Source organism: Aquarana catesbeiana, linkage group LG06 (genome assembly GCF_042186555.1).
Source record: "Aquarana catesbeiana isolate 2022-GZ linkage group LG06, ASM4218655v1, whole genome shotgun sequence".
Classification (NCBI taxonomy): Eukaryota; Metazoa; Chordata; class Amphibia; order Anura; family Ranidae; genus Aquarana; species Aquarana catesbeiana.
This window is the reverse complement of record NC_133329.1, coordinates 53,685,416-53,699,331: the sequence shown is the minus strand read 5'-3', so window position 1 is coordinate 53,699,331 and position 13,916 is coordinate 53,685,416. Positions and strand designations below refer to the sequence as shown.

Here is a 13,916-nt window from a genome sequence, read left to right as displayed (position 1 = left end):
TCATGAGTTCGGTCATGGTGGGCCATCAGTTATTTCTAAGAAAATGAGAGGCTTGGAAGCAGTTTGACTGTCGCAGGAGGTGAAAACTTGGGTCTGTGTATCCATATAAATCTTTTTTTATGTTCCCTAGACCTAAACGAGCAAGTAACCCTTGTAATGTGGGAGGAGCCCCTCTGCAAGGGATCATTTTTATGTTTCCTGGAGTTGGTCTTCAAATTATAAAATATCCCAGATCTGGCAATCTTATGATCTACCCCAGCTGAAGAGCAGAGGCATCAGGTCAAGAAGAAATAAGCTGTATATGTGTATGCCTAGGCAGATAGAGGAGGAAGCAGTGCTGGCTCAGAATGCTGTATATAAGGTGCTGGTGTATAATCCAGTGGTTGTCACTGCAGACATATCCGAGAGAAAACAGACCTATACGCTCAACAGAACATAAGATACATATAATCCAAAAGAGAAGGTGACACTCCTGAAGCTTGAAAGGTGATCACTCAGTGATAAAGTCTATTTTGAAATATCAATAAGCTGGAAGCTTGTAGAAATGTCCTGAGGAAGGGGAGCTTCAGCATGAGCTTGTTGAGTGTTCACCTTCCAATCCCCCTTATCTTTTCAATTATAAGGTGTGTCTTGTCAGATAGTGGAGGAGGAAGCAGTGCTGGATCTGTAGACTTTCCATTAGAGCGACATGAAATGAAAGGTGAAGTTGAGAGTTCTATACATTCAGTGCATTGTGCACACACAGTTCTATTTATTTGTAAAATAGTGTTAAATTAAAATAGCAAAAAATAAATAAATGAAAAATCTGATTATTTTCTTGTAATCCTGAACAGAAAATAAAATTGACCCTTTAAGCTATTTTCTGAAAAAATTTGGTAGTATGACATTGTAAATTCCCAATGTTCAGAAACCCTTAAAGGGCCGGGGGAGGCGGTGACCAGAGGTTACCACATATTAGATGATTGATATATAGATGCAGTCGGACCTTCTTTTGTCAGTGTATGGGATGGATTCATACAGTTCCTTGTATCCATTCCTGATATGTTGAATCTTCTCATGCTCATATCGGATCAGAATATCTTCCACCTGAAAAATAAGTGAAATCTGTCTTTTTACACATGGAGACAATAATTATTTCATGACTGACCTGCATTTAGGATAAGTTTACATCTATGCGACTGCACAAAAAAAAAAGATAAAAAACACACACGACGTAGGGTCCCCCAGGGCCATACCAGGCGCTTCAGGTCTAATATGGATTCGGAGGGGATACACACCCCCCCACACCAAAATTAAGAAAAAAAATGCCATGGGGTCCCCCCAAAATCCATACCAGACCCTTATCCGAGCATGCAGACTGGTAAGTCAGATAAGGGAGGGGACAAGTAAGCACCCCCAAAACATACCAGGCAGCATACCCTCAACATGGGGTGCCCCCCACCCCAAAGCACTTTGCCCCCATGTTGATGGGGACCAGGGCCTCTTCTTGATAACCCTGTGAATTTTAAAATTCACATATGGGGGCTGGGATCTGGGGGGGCCCCCCTTATTAAAGAGGGCTTCCAGATTCCGATAAGCCCCCCGCCTGCAGACCCCGACAACCACAGCCCAGGGTTGTTGGGAAGAGGCCCTTGCCAGAGCCCCCCAAATCACTCATTCCCCCCCATGTTGAAGGCATGCAGCAGGGTATGGTTCAGGAGGGGGGAGCTCTCTCATCCCCTTCCTTTCTTGACCTGCCGGGCTGTATGCTTGGATAAGGGTCTGGTATGGATTTTGGGGGGACCCAACGACACTTTTAAAAAAAAAAATGGCGAGGGAGGGGTCAGGCTGTCAGTGCTCAGACCATACGCTGCACACTGCATCAAATTGGTCTGCATTATTATTATTATTATACAGGATTTATATAACGCTGACAGTTTACACAACACTTTACAACATTAGGGCAGACAGTACAATTACAATACAATTCAATACAGGGGGAATCAGAGGGCCCTGCTCGTTAGAGCTTACAATCTAGGAGGGAGGGTCAAGTTATACAAAAGGGTAATAGCTGTGGGGGATGAGCTAATGGAGAAAATAGTGCAGTTGTTAGATGGAGGATAGGCTTCACTGAAGAGGAAAGTTTTCAGGGATCACCTAAAAGTGGATAAATTTGAGACAGTCTGACAGATTGGGGTAGGGCGAGGCTCGGGAGAAGTCCTGGAGGCGGATATGGGAGGAGGTGATGAGGGAGCTAAAAAGCAGGAGGTCTTGGGAGGAACGAACAGGGCGATAGTCTGCATACTGTCATCCTGTCTGCATGGCTGTTATCCCAGAAGGAAGCCTCTTCTAAAGATGATGCACAAGAAAGCTTGCAAACAGTTTGCTGAAGACAAGCAGACTAAGGACATGGATTACTGGAACCATGTCCTGTGGTCTAATGAGACCAAGATAAACGTATTTGGTTCAGATTGTGTCAAGCGTGTGTGGCAGCAACCAGGTGAGGAGTACAAAGACAAGTGTCTTGCCTACACTCAAGCATAGTGGTGGGAGTGTCATGGTCCGGGGCTGCATAAGTGATGCCGGCACTGGGGAGCTACAGTTCATTGAGGGAACCATGAATGCCAATATGTACTGTGACATACTGAAGCAGAGTATGACTCCCTCCCTTCAGAGACTGCGCCGTAGGGCAGTATTCGAACATGATAATGACCCCAAACACACCTTCAAGACGACCACTGCCTTGCTAAAGAAGCTGAGGGTAAAAGTGATGGATTGGCCAAGCATGTCACCAGACCTAAACCCTATTGAGCATCTGTGGGGTATCCTCAAATGGAAGGTGGAGGAGCTCAAGGTCTCTAACATCCACCAGCTCTGTGATGTCGTCATGGTTGCGTTGAAGAGGACTCCAGTGGCAACCTGTGAAGCTCTGGTGAACTCCATGCCCAAGAGGGTTAAGGCAGTGCTGGAAAATAATGGTGGCCACACAAAATATTGACACTTTAGGCCCAATTTGGACATTTTCACTTAGGGATGTACTCACTTTTGTTGCCAGCGGTTTAGATATTATGGCTGTGTTAAGTTATTTTGAGGGGATAGCAAATTTACACTGCTATACAAGCTGTAAACTCACTACTTTACATTATAGCAAAATGTCATTTCTTCAGTGTTGTCACATGAAAAGATAATAAAATATTTAGAAAAATGTGGGGGTGTACTCACTTTTGTGAGATACTGTATAAGTATGGATGTCACACCACTTCCTCAAAGTCAATCTTTCTAAAACTGAGCTTGTAATATTTCCTCCTCCCCGATCCCCTACCCATGACTTTACCATTGAGATCAACGGCGCAACCATTGGTTCCAGGGCCAGATTAACATAGGGGCTATTGGAGCTGCAGCTCCAGGCCCCTTACCTTAAGACAGGCCCATTTAAAAAAAAAAAAAAATCATAAAAAAAAAATGATTTATTTTGAGGATCGTGGCTCGGTGACCAGGGGTCACATAGAGCCCAAATTCAGGGGGTGTGTAGCTGAAGGTCTACCCCACTACTGGTTAAAATTCGGGGCTCTTATCACCTATGGTCCTGGAGATACGGGGCTCCTTGTGCAGCCTATCAGAAGCTACATATGGAGCGCCCAGTTTAAATACAAGCTGGCACACTCTGTTTGCAGCAGACTGAGAGGATGAGCTCACAGTGCCTCTCCTCACTTCTTGTCAGAGGCACTGAGCTCAATGGATAGCTTGGAGCAGGGCCGATCCTAGGGTCACAGACGCCTGGATGCAGAAATATTTCTGGCGCCCCCACGTGGGTGTGGTCATCTTACCAACTCCTCCCCTTTACAAATGTTACTCTGGCAACGACTCAAACACAGAGATGCTCCCCTAAGAAGTCTTCATTACCCTAGGATCTTCCCATGATCTTTTAACAGTAAAGAAAATACAGGAAGAGCTTACACTAATGAGACCTGGAGGGGAGTCTCTCTGATGCACACACAGAGGGCTGTCTGTTAGAGAGTCTGTAATGCCGCGGACTTTACAGCAGACTTTACTCGGCGGACGGGATTTCGTCGGACAATTCGATCGTGTGTGGGCTCCAGCAGACTTTGTTTGCTCAAAAGTTGGACGGACTTAGATTTGAAACATGTTTTAAATCTATCCGTCAAACTCGAGTCCGGTCCAAAAGTCCACTCGTCTGTATGCTAGTTCGACGGACAAAAAGCCACGCTAGGGCAGCTATTGGCTACTGGCTATGAACTTCCTTATTTTAGTCCGGTCGTACGTCATCACGTACGAATTCGACAGACTTTGGTGGATTGTGTGTAGGCAAGTCCGTTCATTCAGAAAGTCAGTCGTAAAGTACGTCGAAAAGTCCGCTGGGCAAAGTCTGCCGTAAAGTCCGACCGTGTGTACGCGGCATTAGAAAGAGCCCCCAGACATAATACAGGAGACAGTCAGAGACTGCAATCATAGTACAGGAGATGGTCAGAGACTGCAGACATAATACAGAAGATGGTCAGAGACTGCAGACATGTTACAAGAGATGGTCAGAGACTGCAGACATGATACAAGAGATGGTCAGAGACTGCAGACATGTTACAAGAGATGGTCAGAGACTGCAGACATGTTACAAGAGATGGTCAGAGACTGAGGACATAATACAGGAGATGATCAGAATTATCAGTATAGACCCCCCTCAGGACAAACCAACCACCCCTCCATTAGTACAGACCCCCCCCAGAACAAACCACCCCCCCACATTAGTACAGAACCACCCCTCTTCCATTAGTACCGGCCCCCCTGAACAAACCACCCTCCTCCATTAGTACAGACCCCCCTCAGAACAAACCACCCCCCTCCATTAGTACAGACCCCCCTCAGGACAAACCACCCGCTTCCATTAGTACAGACCCTCCTCAGGACAAACCACCCCCCTCCATTAATACAGAACCATCCCCCTCCATTAGAACAGACCCCCCAAAACAATCCACCCCCCTCCATAAGTACAGACCCCCCAGAACAAACCACCCCCCTCCATTAGTACAGACCCCTGGGAAAAACCACCCCCTCCATTAGTACAGACCCCCGGGACAAACCACCCCCTCTCCATTAGTACAGACCCCCTGGGACAAACCACCCCCCACCTCCATTAGTACAGACCCCCCAGGACAAACCACCCTCTCCATTAGTACAGACCCCCACAGGACAAACCACCCCCCTTCATTAGTACAGACCCCCCAGATCAAACTACCCCCCTCCATTAGTACAGACCCCTCCAGGACAAACCACCCCCCCTTCATTAGTACATGCCCCCCAGAACAAAGCACCGCCCTCAATTAGTACAGACCCCCCCGACAAACCACCCCCCTACATTAGTACAGACCCCCAGAACAAACCACCCCCCCTCCATTAGTACAGACCCCCCAGAACAAACCACCCTCCTCCATTAGTACAGACCCCCCAGGACAAACCCCCCTCCATTAGTACAGACCCTCCAGGACAAACCGCCCCCCTCCATTAGTACAGACCCCCCCAAGACAAACCACCCCCCTACATTAGTACAGACCCCCCAGGACAAACCCCCCTCCTTTAGTACAGACCCCCCAGGACAAACCACCCCCCTCCATTAGTATAGACCCCCCTGGACAAACCACCCCCCCTCCATTAGTACAGACCCCCCAGGACAAACCCCCCCTCCATTAGTACAGACCCTCCAGGACAAACCGCCCCCCCTCCATTAGTACAGACCCCCCCAAGACAAACCACCCCCCTACATTAGTACAGACCCCCCAGGACAAACCTCCCTCCATTAGTACAGACCCCCCCAGGACAAACCACCCCCCCTCCATTAGTATAGACCCCCCCTGGACAAACCACCCCCCCTCCATTAGTACAGACCCCCTAGAACAAACCACCCCCCCTCCATTAGTACAGACACCCCAGGAAACCCCCCATTAGTATATACCCCCAGGACAAACCCCCCCTACATGAGCATAGACCCCCCCAGGACAACCCTCCCTTCATTAGTATAGACCCCCCAGGGCAAACTCCTCCCCTCCATTAGTATAGACCCCCTAGGACAAACCCCTCCTCTCCATTAGTATAGACCCCCCCAGGACAACCCCCCCTTCATTAGTATAGACCCCCCAGGACAACCCCCCCTTCATAAGTATAGACCCCCCAGGACAACCCCCCCTTCAGTAGTATAGACCCCCCAGGACAAACCCCTCCCTTCCATTAGTATAGACCCCCCAGGACAACCCCCTCTTCATTGGTATAGACCCCCCAGGACAAACCCCCCTCCATTAGTATAGACCCCTGACAAACCAGCCCCCCCTCCATTGAGCTAATTAAAAAACACCCGGGCGGCAGCTGGAGAGGCGAGGACAATGTGCAGCCGCAGCGCCCGGGTGGAGAACAGAGAGTGTCAGGCTTGGGCAGCAGGCGGGAGTTATACAGGAGGAGGAGAGCTGTAACACGTCAGGAACGGACCGCCCCCCCCCCCCCGTGACGTCACTGTGCGGCTGGTCTCTCTGCACACAGAGACACAGCCGCTGCGATCTGTGGCTCGTTACGCTCTTCTCCTCTGACAGGAGGAGGGAGGGGGGATGGGCTTCGGCAAGAGACACAGCGACGGCGGCGGCTGCGGTGACCGGCGGACAGAACCGCCTATGGACATGGAGAGGAGGAGGGAGGGGAGCACTCTGGTGCTTCAGCGCCCCCACCTCTGTGGCGCCCGGGTACACTGCACCCCGTGCACCCCAACCAGGACCGGCCCTGGCTTGGAGCCTGCAGAATTTGACAGGCAGCACCGCCTGTCAAACTCGCTCGCAGTAGCAGCATAGTCCAATAATGTAAAACTGCCATTCAGCAATGTAAAAAAAAAAAAAAGAGGCGGCAGTAGCACCATATGAACGCCTCTCAGCTGCTGCTATACCACTCGTTGAAAAGCAATACACCACAGATCACTTTTCAGAGGGCAGTAAGCACTACTGCAAATGTGAAAGAAACTTGAAACACATCATCCATTTCACACTCACCACCAAGCAGGTCACTCCCCAGCCACTTTCCATGTTAGCCACCTCCCTTCAACTTATATCACAGGTGACCATTTCCCAACCTGCAGATGACAGACCCTACTTCAAAAGATAACACTCCCACTTACTCCCCCCACCCAGTGATTGATATCCCTCCATGACCACCTCACACCCCCCTGCTGACAGACGTCTCTCCCCAGCCTGTCCCCACACAACTTCTCACCTGCAGACCTGTGGATGGGGGAATCAATCCTACAGTGTTATTGTGTTCTGCCAGTGGGGAGCCTTCCCAACCCACAGAATACAATGATCAGTGTTGCTAACTATAGCTGGCAGGACTGACTGTTTTGGGAAAAACCTGACAGGCTGGTTGTACTCAAGTTGATTAATAGATTGAATTGTGTACAACCAGCTAGCCCATACATGGATCGACTATAGCTGGTCTCTGCTTTATTGGCTTAATTTCAATTCAAGTATGGCCCGCTTAACCACTACGCAGTCCCTAAACATGCTTCCACGAACCTTTACATTTTTCCTTCCCAGATTCCTACATCCTCCTCACCTGTACATAGTGCCCACTGTCATACCCTCCACACTCCTCTTATATACATAGTGCCCACTGTCATACCATCCACACTTCTCTCCTATACATAGTGCCCACTGTCATAACCTCCACATTCCTCTCCTGTACATACTGCTTACTGTCATACCCTCCACACTCCTCTCCTGTACATACTGCCCACTGCATAGGTGTGTGCACAGGGTGTGCCAGGTGTGCCTGGGCACACCCTAATCACCCTGTGCTGGGCAGATTTCCCATGCTGTTTGGCTGCAGAGAAAGGGACTGGGGAATGTCTGTCCTTAGTCCCTTTCTCTGTCTCAAAAGTGAGACATCAGGGGTCTGTTTAGACCCATGACATTTCACCAAAGCCCCCCAATGGGGCTCCTAAAAAAAATTGTAAAAAAAAGTAATAAAAAAAGTCAAATTTTTTTGTAAAAAATAATAAAATTTTAAAAAAGTAATAATAAAAAATATATAAAAAATAAACTACTGACAACAATCTCTGCCCTTCTGATACCATCCACTGCTCTACCCACACCAACCTCTGCCCTACTGACACTGTCCACTGCTCTACCGACACTGTCCATTGCCCTACTGCCCTATATATACAGTATATGCACACATATGAGCTTTGGGGTGCACACCCTAATGCAATAGGCTGCACACACCTATGGCACACTGTCATACCCTCCACACTCCTCTCCATACTGCCAACTGTCATACCCTTCACACTCCTCTCCTGTACATACTGCCAACTATCTTTCTCTCCACACTCCTCTCCTGTACATACCACCCTCATAATACCTTCCACACTCCTGTCCTGTACATACTGCCCCCATCATACCCTCCACACTCCTCTCCTGTACATACTTCCCACTGGCATACCCTCCACACTCCTCTCCTGTACATAGTGCCCACTGTTATGCCCTCCACATTCCTCTCCCTCACCTGCACATACTTCCCACATTTATACCATCCATACTCCTCCCCTATGCCTCTTACACACAAAAACAGTTCTTTAAAATTATATTGAATATCCTCAATGTTACCACCATAATCCTCAGCACCAGGCCCATGATGTTCTTAATCCAGCCCTTCACCCCCCACATCCAATCACTGGCCAAATCTTGCCGCCTTAATCTCCGCAACATTTCCAGAATTCGACCCTTCCTGACTACCACCACCACAAAGCAACTTATTCACGCCTTGGTTATTTCCAGCCTTGACTACTGCAACTCCCTCTTGTCTACCTTTACACAGGCTATCCCCCCCTCAGTCTATTATGAATGCTGCTGCCAGGCTTATGCACCTTACTAACCGATCCATGGCTACTGCCCCTCTCTGCCAATCCCTCACTTCCACTACCCCACGGTATAAAATTTAAAATTCTAACCACAACATCGCCCCCAGCTACATCACCAACCTCATCTGCAGATATCGCCCTCTTCACTCTAGATACCTCCTCCCACTCTCACCTCCAGGACTTCTCCAGAGCCTCTCCCATCCTCTGGAACTCCCTAAGCCAGCATGTCTGGTCAGTTCCTCCCCTGTCAACCTTTAGGCGATCCCTGAGAACTCACTCATTTAGGGAAGCCTACCCCACCTCCACCTAAGAACTGTACCCGAGTCACCTCCATCAGATCACCCCCACAGCTATTACCTTTTGTACCTCCTCCCCCTCAGTGCAGTACTGTGCACTGAGTAATCTATGTGGAGTCAACACTGGACTCTCTAAGTGAAAAAAATTATTTACAAGTACCTCCTGATTAATATTGTATTTAAAGCAAACATCTTAACACATAGGATCAAGCTGACCAAAGGTTTTAAAATCACATCACACAAAGGTACCAACATATACTATATTCATGCTGAGGGGCCCCGGAACCCCCAGATTATGTGTATGAGGGCTACCAGCACCCCCCCCCCCCCCAGTACAATGCACTGCCACTTTCTGACCAATGGAAGCATTGTACATGGAGTAGGCGGGGCATAGCTCTGACTTTGGAGTCAGTCAGTATTTGCATATTGAGCATCCCAGACTTGGAAGTCTCCAGAGGGTGCGGCACAGTGAAGAAAGGGGAGTGCAGATGCCCATTTCCAAATTCATAAATCAGACTTATGCCAGGTTTTCTTCTCACTCACAAAGACAACAGTGATTTCAGACAAGGCAGTATGTAAGAAAAGGGACACTGAAAACACAAATCTATTCAGTACTTACCTCTGCATAGACTTGAGTCATCTGTTCTGAGCAGTCCTTGTAGTGGACTTCCATACCGGGCAAGAAGGTGAAGATAGCAAGGCAGCCTCCTGGCTTTAAGATCCGATCGACCTGAAATGATAACATCTACATTAATATATCAGCAAAAGTGTGCCCCTTCACTGAACAGGATGAAATACTGATTTTATAAAAAAAAGTAAAAAATGTATATTTTAGCATATAGAGTTCAGTGATTTGGGTAAAATAATGTATAGCAGTGTATAGAATGCAGACGCTCGTGTATAATATATAGCACGGGGTATAGAGTGTAGCAGTTCAGTGTATGTAGGGGTGTAGCATAGGGGCAGAGGGGACGTGGCCCCGGGTGCAACATTTAGGAGGGGCTCATTCTATGCCCACCATCCAGAGTCACACTGTCCTGTCCAGTGGCCCGCTTGCTTTCCCCCACTTGGACTGCGCTTTGTGACCACCGCTCTGTGATGGACGAGCAGCGGACATGGGTGCCCACTGCCCTGTGATGAATTTGTCACATGCAGCCACGGGGGCTTGTGGGTGAAGATCGCAGTCGGTGCATGATTGAATGTTCACTGATCCCAACCCACATAATTGCTCACAAGCAACTCATATCCTCCTTCACCTCCTATATACCAGCCGGGTGCTCAAGCCCAGAAGTCCACTCTTAATCCACTGACAGCACACTGAAAACTCCTGCCAGAAGCCACGCCCCTAAAATGGTACACTCATCATTAAGCCCTGTGATGGGTGAAAAGCGTTAGAGCATGGCTTCCAGCAGGAATTTTCAGTGTGTGCTGTCAATGGATTAAACAGCAGTGAAGCAGAAGCTTTGGGTGTGCAGCCTGTCTTATTGGAGTTTAGTTTGGTGTATGTATTGTATAGCACAGTAAACAGATTGCAGTGATCCACTGTATGCAACATACAGCACAGCATACATATAGCAGTTTAGGCTATGTGAGCAAATTATAATGTACACGGTACAGAATGTAGCACACTGAATGCATAAAATGTACAGCTGTCTGCAGTATTCAACATGCAGCACATTTCTCAGGAGTCCAGATTATGTTAACATGCAGCACAGTGTACAGAATTCAACGGTCAGGTGTATGTAACGTACATCACATTTTACAAGGGGCAGCAGTCAGAAACAATGAAACTGTTTGTTTTTACCTCTTTTAGAAACTTCTCAATGTTAAACCAATGGGCAGCAATACTTGATGTTAGTAGATCGACAGAAGCGTCACCAACCGACATTTCTTCAGCTGGACAGACACTGCGGGAATGACAGATTAGACTTTAAGTAGTGACACCATCTGGTTGGCTTGAAAGCCCAATCCTGGGTTCTGTGCTTCTGACTTTTCTGCCTCATCCCTGCCCCGATGCAATAAAGGGGTTGGTCTGTTTATAAAGCATTTACTGAAAAATCACTCAATGAATCCTTCACCTGACATGCTCCAGTCACATTCACCCTGTTTACACTAGAATGAATGTGTACCAGGCCAATGCAGCAGCCAGTAAACCACCAACAATGTTACATGTACAGTAGCTGTACAGGAAAATGTCCTCCCTAGGAGTTCCTTCCTAGTGGTGAACTGTGTTTATTACACACTAGAAGGGCCACATTCATTTTTTTTACAAGTGTCAACAAAACAACAAACAGCATGCCCCCCATTCCCCAACAATATCCTTTAGGAATACCCACCAATCACCCCAACATCCCCCAACAATATCCTTTAGGAATACCCACCAATCGCCCCAACAATGTCCTAGGAATACCCATCAGTTGTTGCAGCACTATTGCACACTTTGCATGGTAAACTTTCTTTAGCCAAAAGAGGTCTGTCTATACAGTGCCATGCAAAAGTATTCACCCCCCTTGGCTTTTACCTATTTTGTTACATTACAGCCTTTAGTTCGATGTTTTTTTAATCTGAATTATATGTGATGGATCAGAACACAATAGTCTAAGTTGGTGAAGTAAAATTAGAAAAATATATACATAAAACTATTTTTTCAGAAATATAAAACTGATCATTGGCATGTGCGTATGTATTCACCCCCTCTGTTATGTTCACCCCCTCTGTTGCTCTGGTGCAACCAATTGCTCTCAGATGTCATATAATTAGTGAAATGATGTCCACCTGTGTGCAATCTAAGTGTCACATGATCTGTCATTACATCAACACCTTTTTGAAAGTCCCCAGAGGCTGCAACACCTAAGCAAGAGGCACCACTAACCAAACACTGCCATGAAGACCAAGGAACTCTCCAAACAAGTAAGGGACAATGTTGTTGAGAAGTACAAGTCAGGGTTAGGTTATAAAAAAATATCCAAATCTTTGATGATCCCTAGGAGCACCATCAAATCTATCATAACCAAATGGAAAGAACATGGCACAACAGCAAACCTGCCAAGAGATGGGCGCACACCAAAACTCAAGGACTGGGCAAGGAGGGCATCAAGAGAGGCAGCACAGAGACCTATGGTAACCCTGGTGGAGCTGCAGAGTTCCACAGCAGAGACTGGAGTATCTGTACATAGGACGACAATAAGCCGTATGCTCCATAGAGTTGGGCTTTATGGCAGGGTGGCCAGAAGAAAGCCATTACTTTCAGCAAAAAACAAAATGGCATGTTTTGAGTTTGGGAAAAGGCATGTGGGAGACTCCCAAAATGTATGGAGGAAGGTGCTCTAGTCTGATGAGACTAAAATTGAACTTTTTGCCCATCAAAGAAATGCTATGTCTGACGCAAACACAACACATCACATCACCCAAAGAACACCATCCCCACAGTGAAACATGGTGGTGGCAGCATCATGCTGTGGGGATGTTTTTCAGCAGTCGGGACTGGGAAACTGGTCAGAGTTGAGGGAAAGATGGATGGTGCTAAATACAGGAATATTCTTGAGCAAAACCTGTACCACTCTGTGTGTGGTTTGAGGCTAGGATGGAGGTTCACCTTACAGCAGGACAATGACCCCAAACACACTGCTAAAGCAACACTTGAGTGGTTTAAGGGGAAACATGTAAATGCGTTGGAATGGCCTAGTCAAAGCCCAGACCTCAATCCAATAGAAAATCTGTGGTCAGACTTAAAGATTGCTGTTCACAAGCGCAAACCATCCAACTTGAAGGAGCTGAAGCAGTTTTGCAAGAAGGAATGGGCAAAAATCCCAGTGGTAAGATGTGGCAAGCTCATAGAGACTTATCCAAAGCGACTTGGAGCTATTGACTTTAGGGGGGTGAATAGTTATGCACATTGACTTTTTCTGTTATTTGTCCTATTTGTTGTTTGCTTCACAATAAAAAAAAACATCTTTAAAGTTGTGGGCATGTTCTGTAAATTAAATGATGCAAATCCTCAAACAATCCATGTTAATTCCAGGTTGTGAGGCAACAAAACACGAAAAATGCCAAGCGGGGTGAATACTTTTGCAAGGCAATGTATATCAGGAAAACAGATGGGCCAAACGTCACCCTGTTGGGTTCAGGGCAGAACTTTCAAACATCTCAAAAGTTTGGAACTGAATAGGGAACCCATTAAAGTCTATGGGACCCAAAATGAAAAATCAAAAGTGACTATTTTGAAGGCTTGTATGCAAGTAATTGGAAATACAATGGTTATGGAGGTCTGGCTACTGCTCTGGGGACATGCATCAATGAAAAAAAAGTTTGTAAAAATCATCAATTTTTAAATGAGCAGTGATTTACTGATGCTTAAAGTGAAACCATCAAAATGAGAAATAAAATAAAAAATTCCTTTAAATATAGTGCCTCGGGGGTCCCCTTAGTTTGTGTGCAATGTGTCACATCTGTGCTGTGTATAGAGCTTGCTGCAGCAATGACATTTATAAAGCCAAAAAATGACTTTCCATTCAAGCTTTCTTTATTTTATAAACAATGGCTCAGGGAGCCAGTCTGTATGATGGAGGACACAATTTATGCACTCGAAACAGGATTAGAGTTTTTTTGATAAATTCTGGAGTCTCTTGCCCAGACTTTGGATAGAAGTAAGAAGTGCAGAAAAATTGGTCTTTGGCCGTCGGTGGTGCCTTCGCACTGTAACCCTATTGAGGTGCTCTTGATTAAAGCAAGAATTGGAC

General features: G+C 46.8%; 2 protein-coding genes across 3 annotated transcripts in view; one reads left to right on the top strand and one right to left on the bottom strand.

Moving 5' to 3' along the window:
• Positions 1–13,916, top strand: part of LOC141148415 (uncharacterized) — a 332,754-nt gene that overhangs the window by 41,566 nt on the left and 277,272 nt on the right. The gene's annotated exons all lie outside the window — the stretch shown is intronic.
• LOC141147564 (putative methyltransferase DDB_G0268948) overlaps positions 1–13,916 on the bottom strand; it is an 83,589-nt gene that overhangs the window by 4,997 nt on the left and 64,676 nt on the right. For both annotated transcript variants that reach the window (XM_073634788.1, XM_073634787.1), the window contains exons 4-6: positions 10,982–11,084; positions 9,797–9,907; positions 986–1,086 (exon numbers count right to left, since the gene is read on the bottom strand). In XM_073634788.1, coding sequence (XP_073490889.1) covers positions 986–1,086; positions 9,797–9,907; positions 10,982–11,084 — 315 coding nt within the window. The remainder of the gene's footprint in view (positions 1–985; positions 1,087–9,796; positions 9,908–10,981; positions 11,085–13,916) is intronic.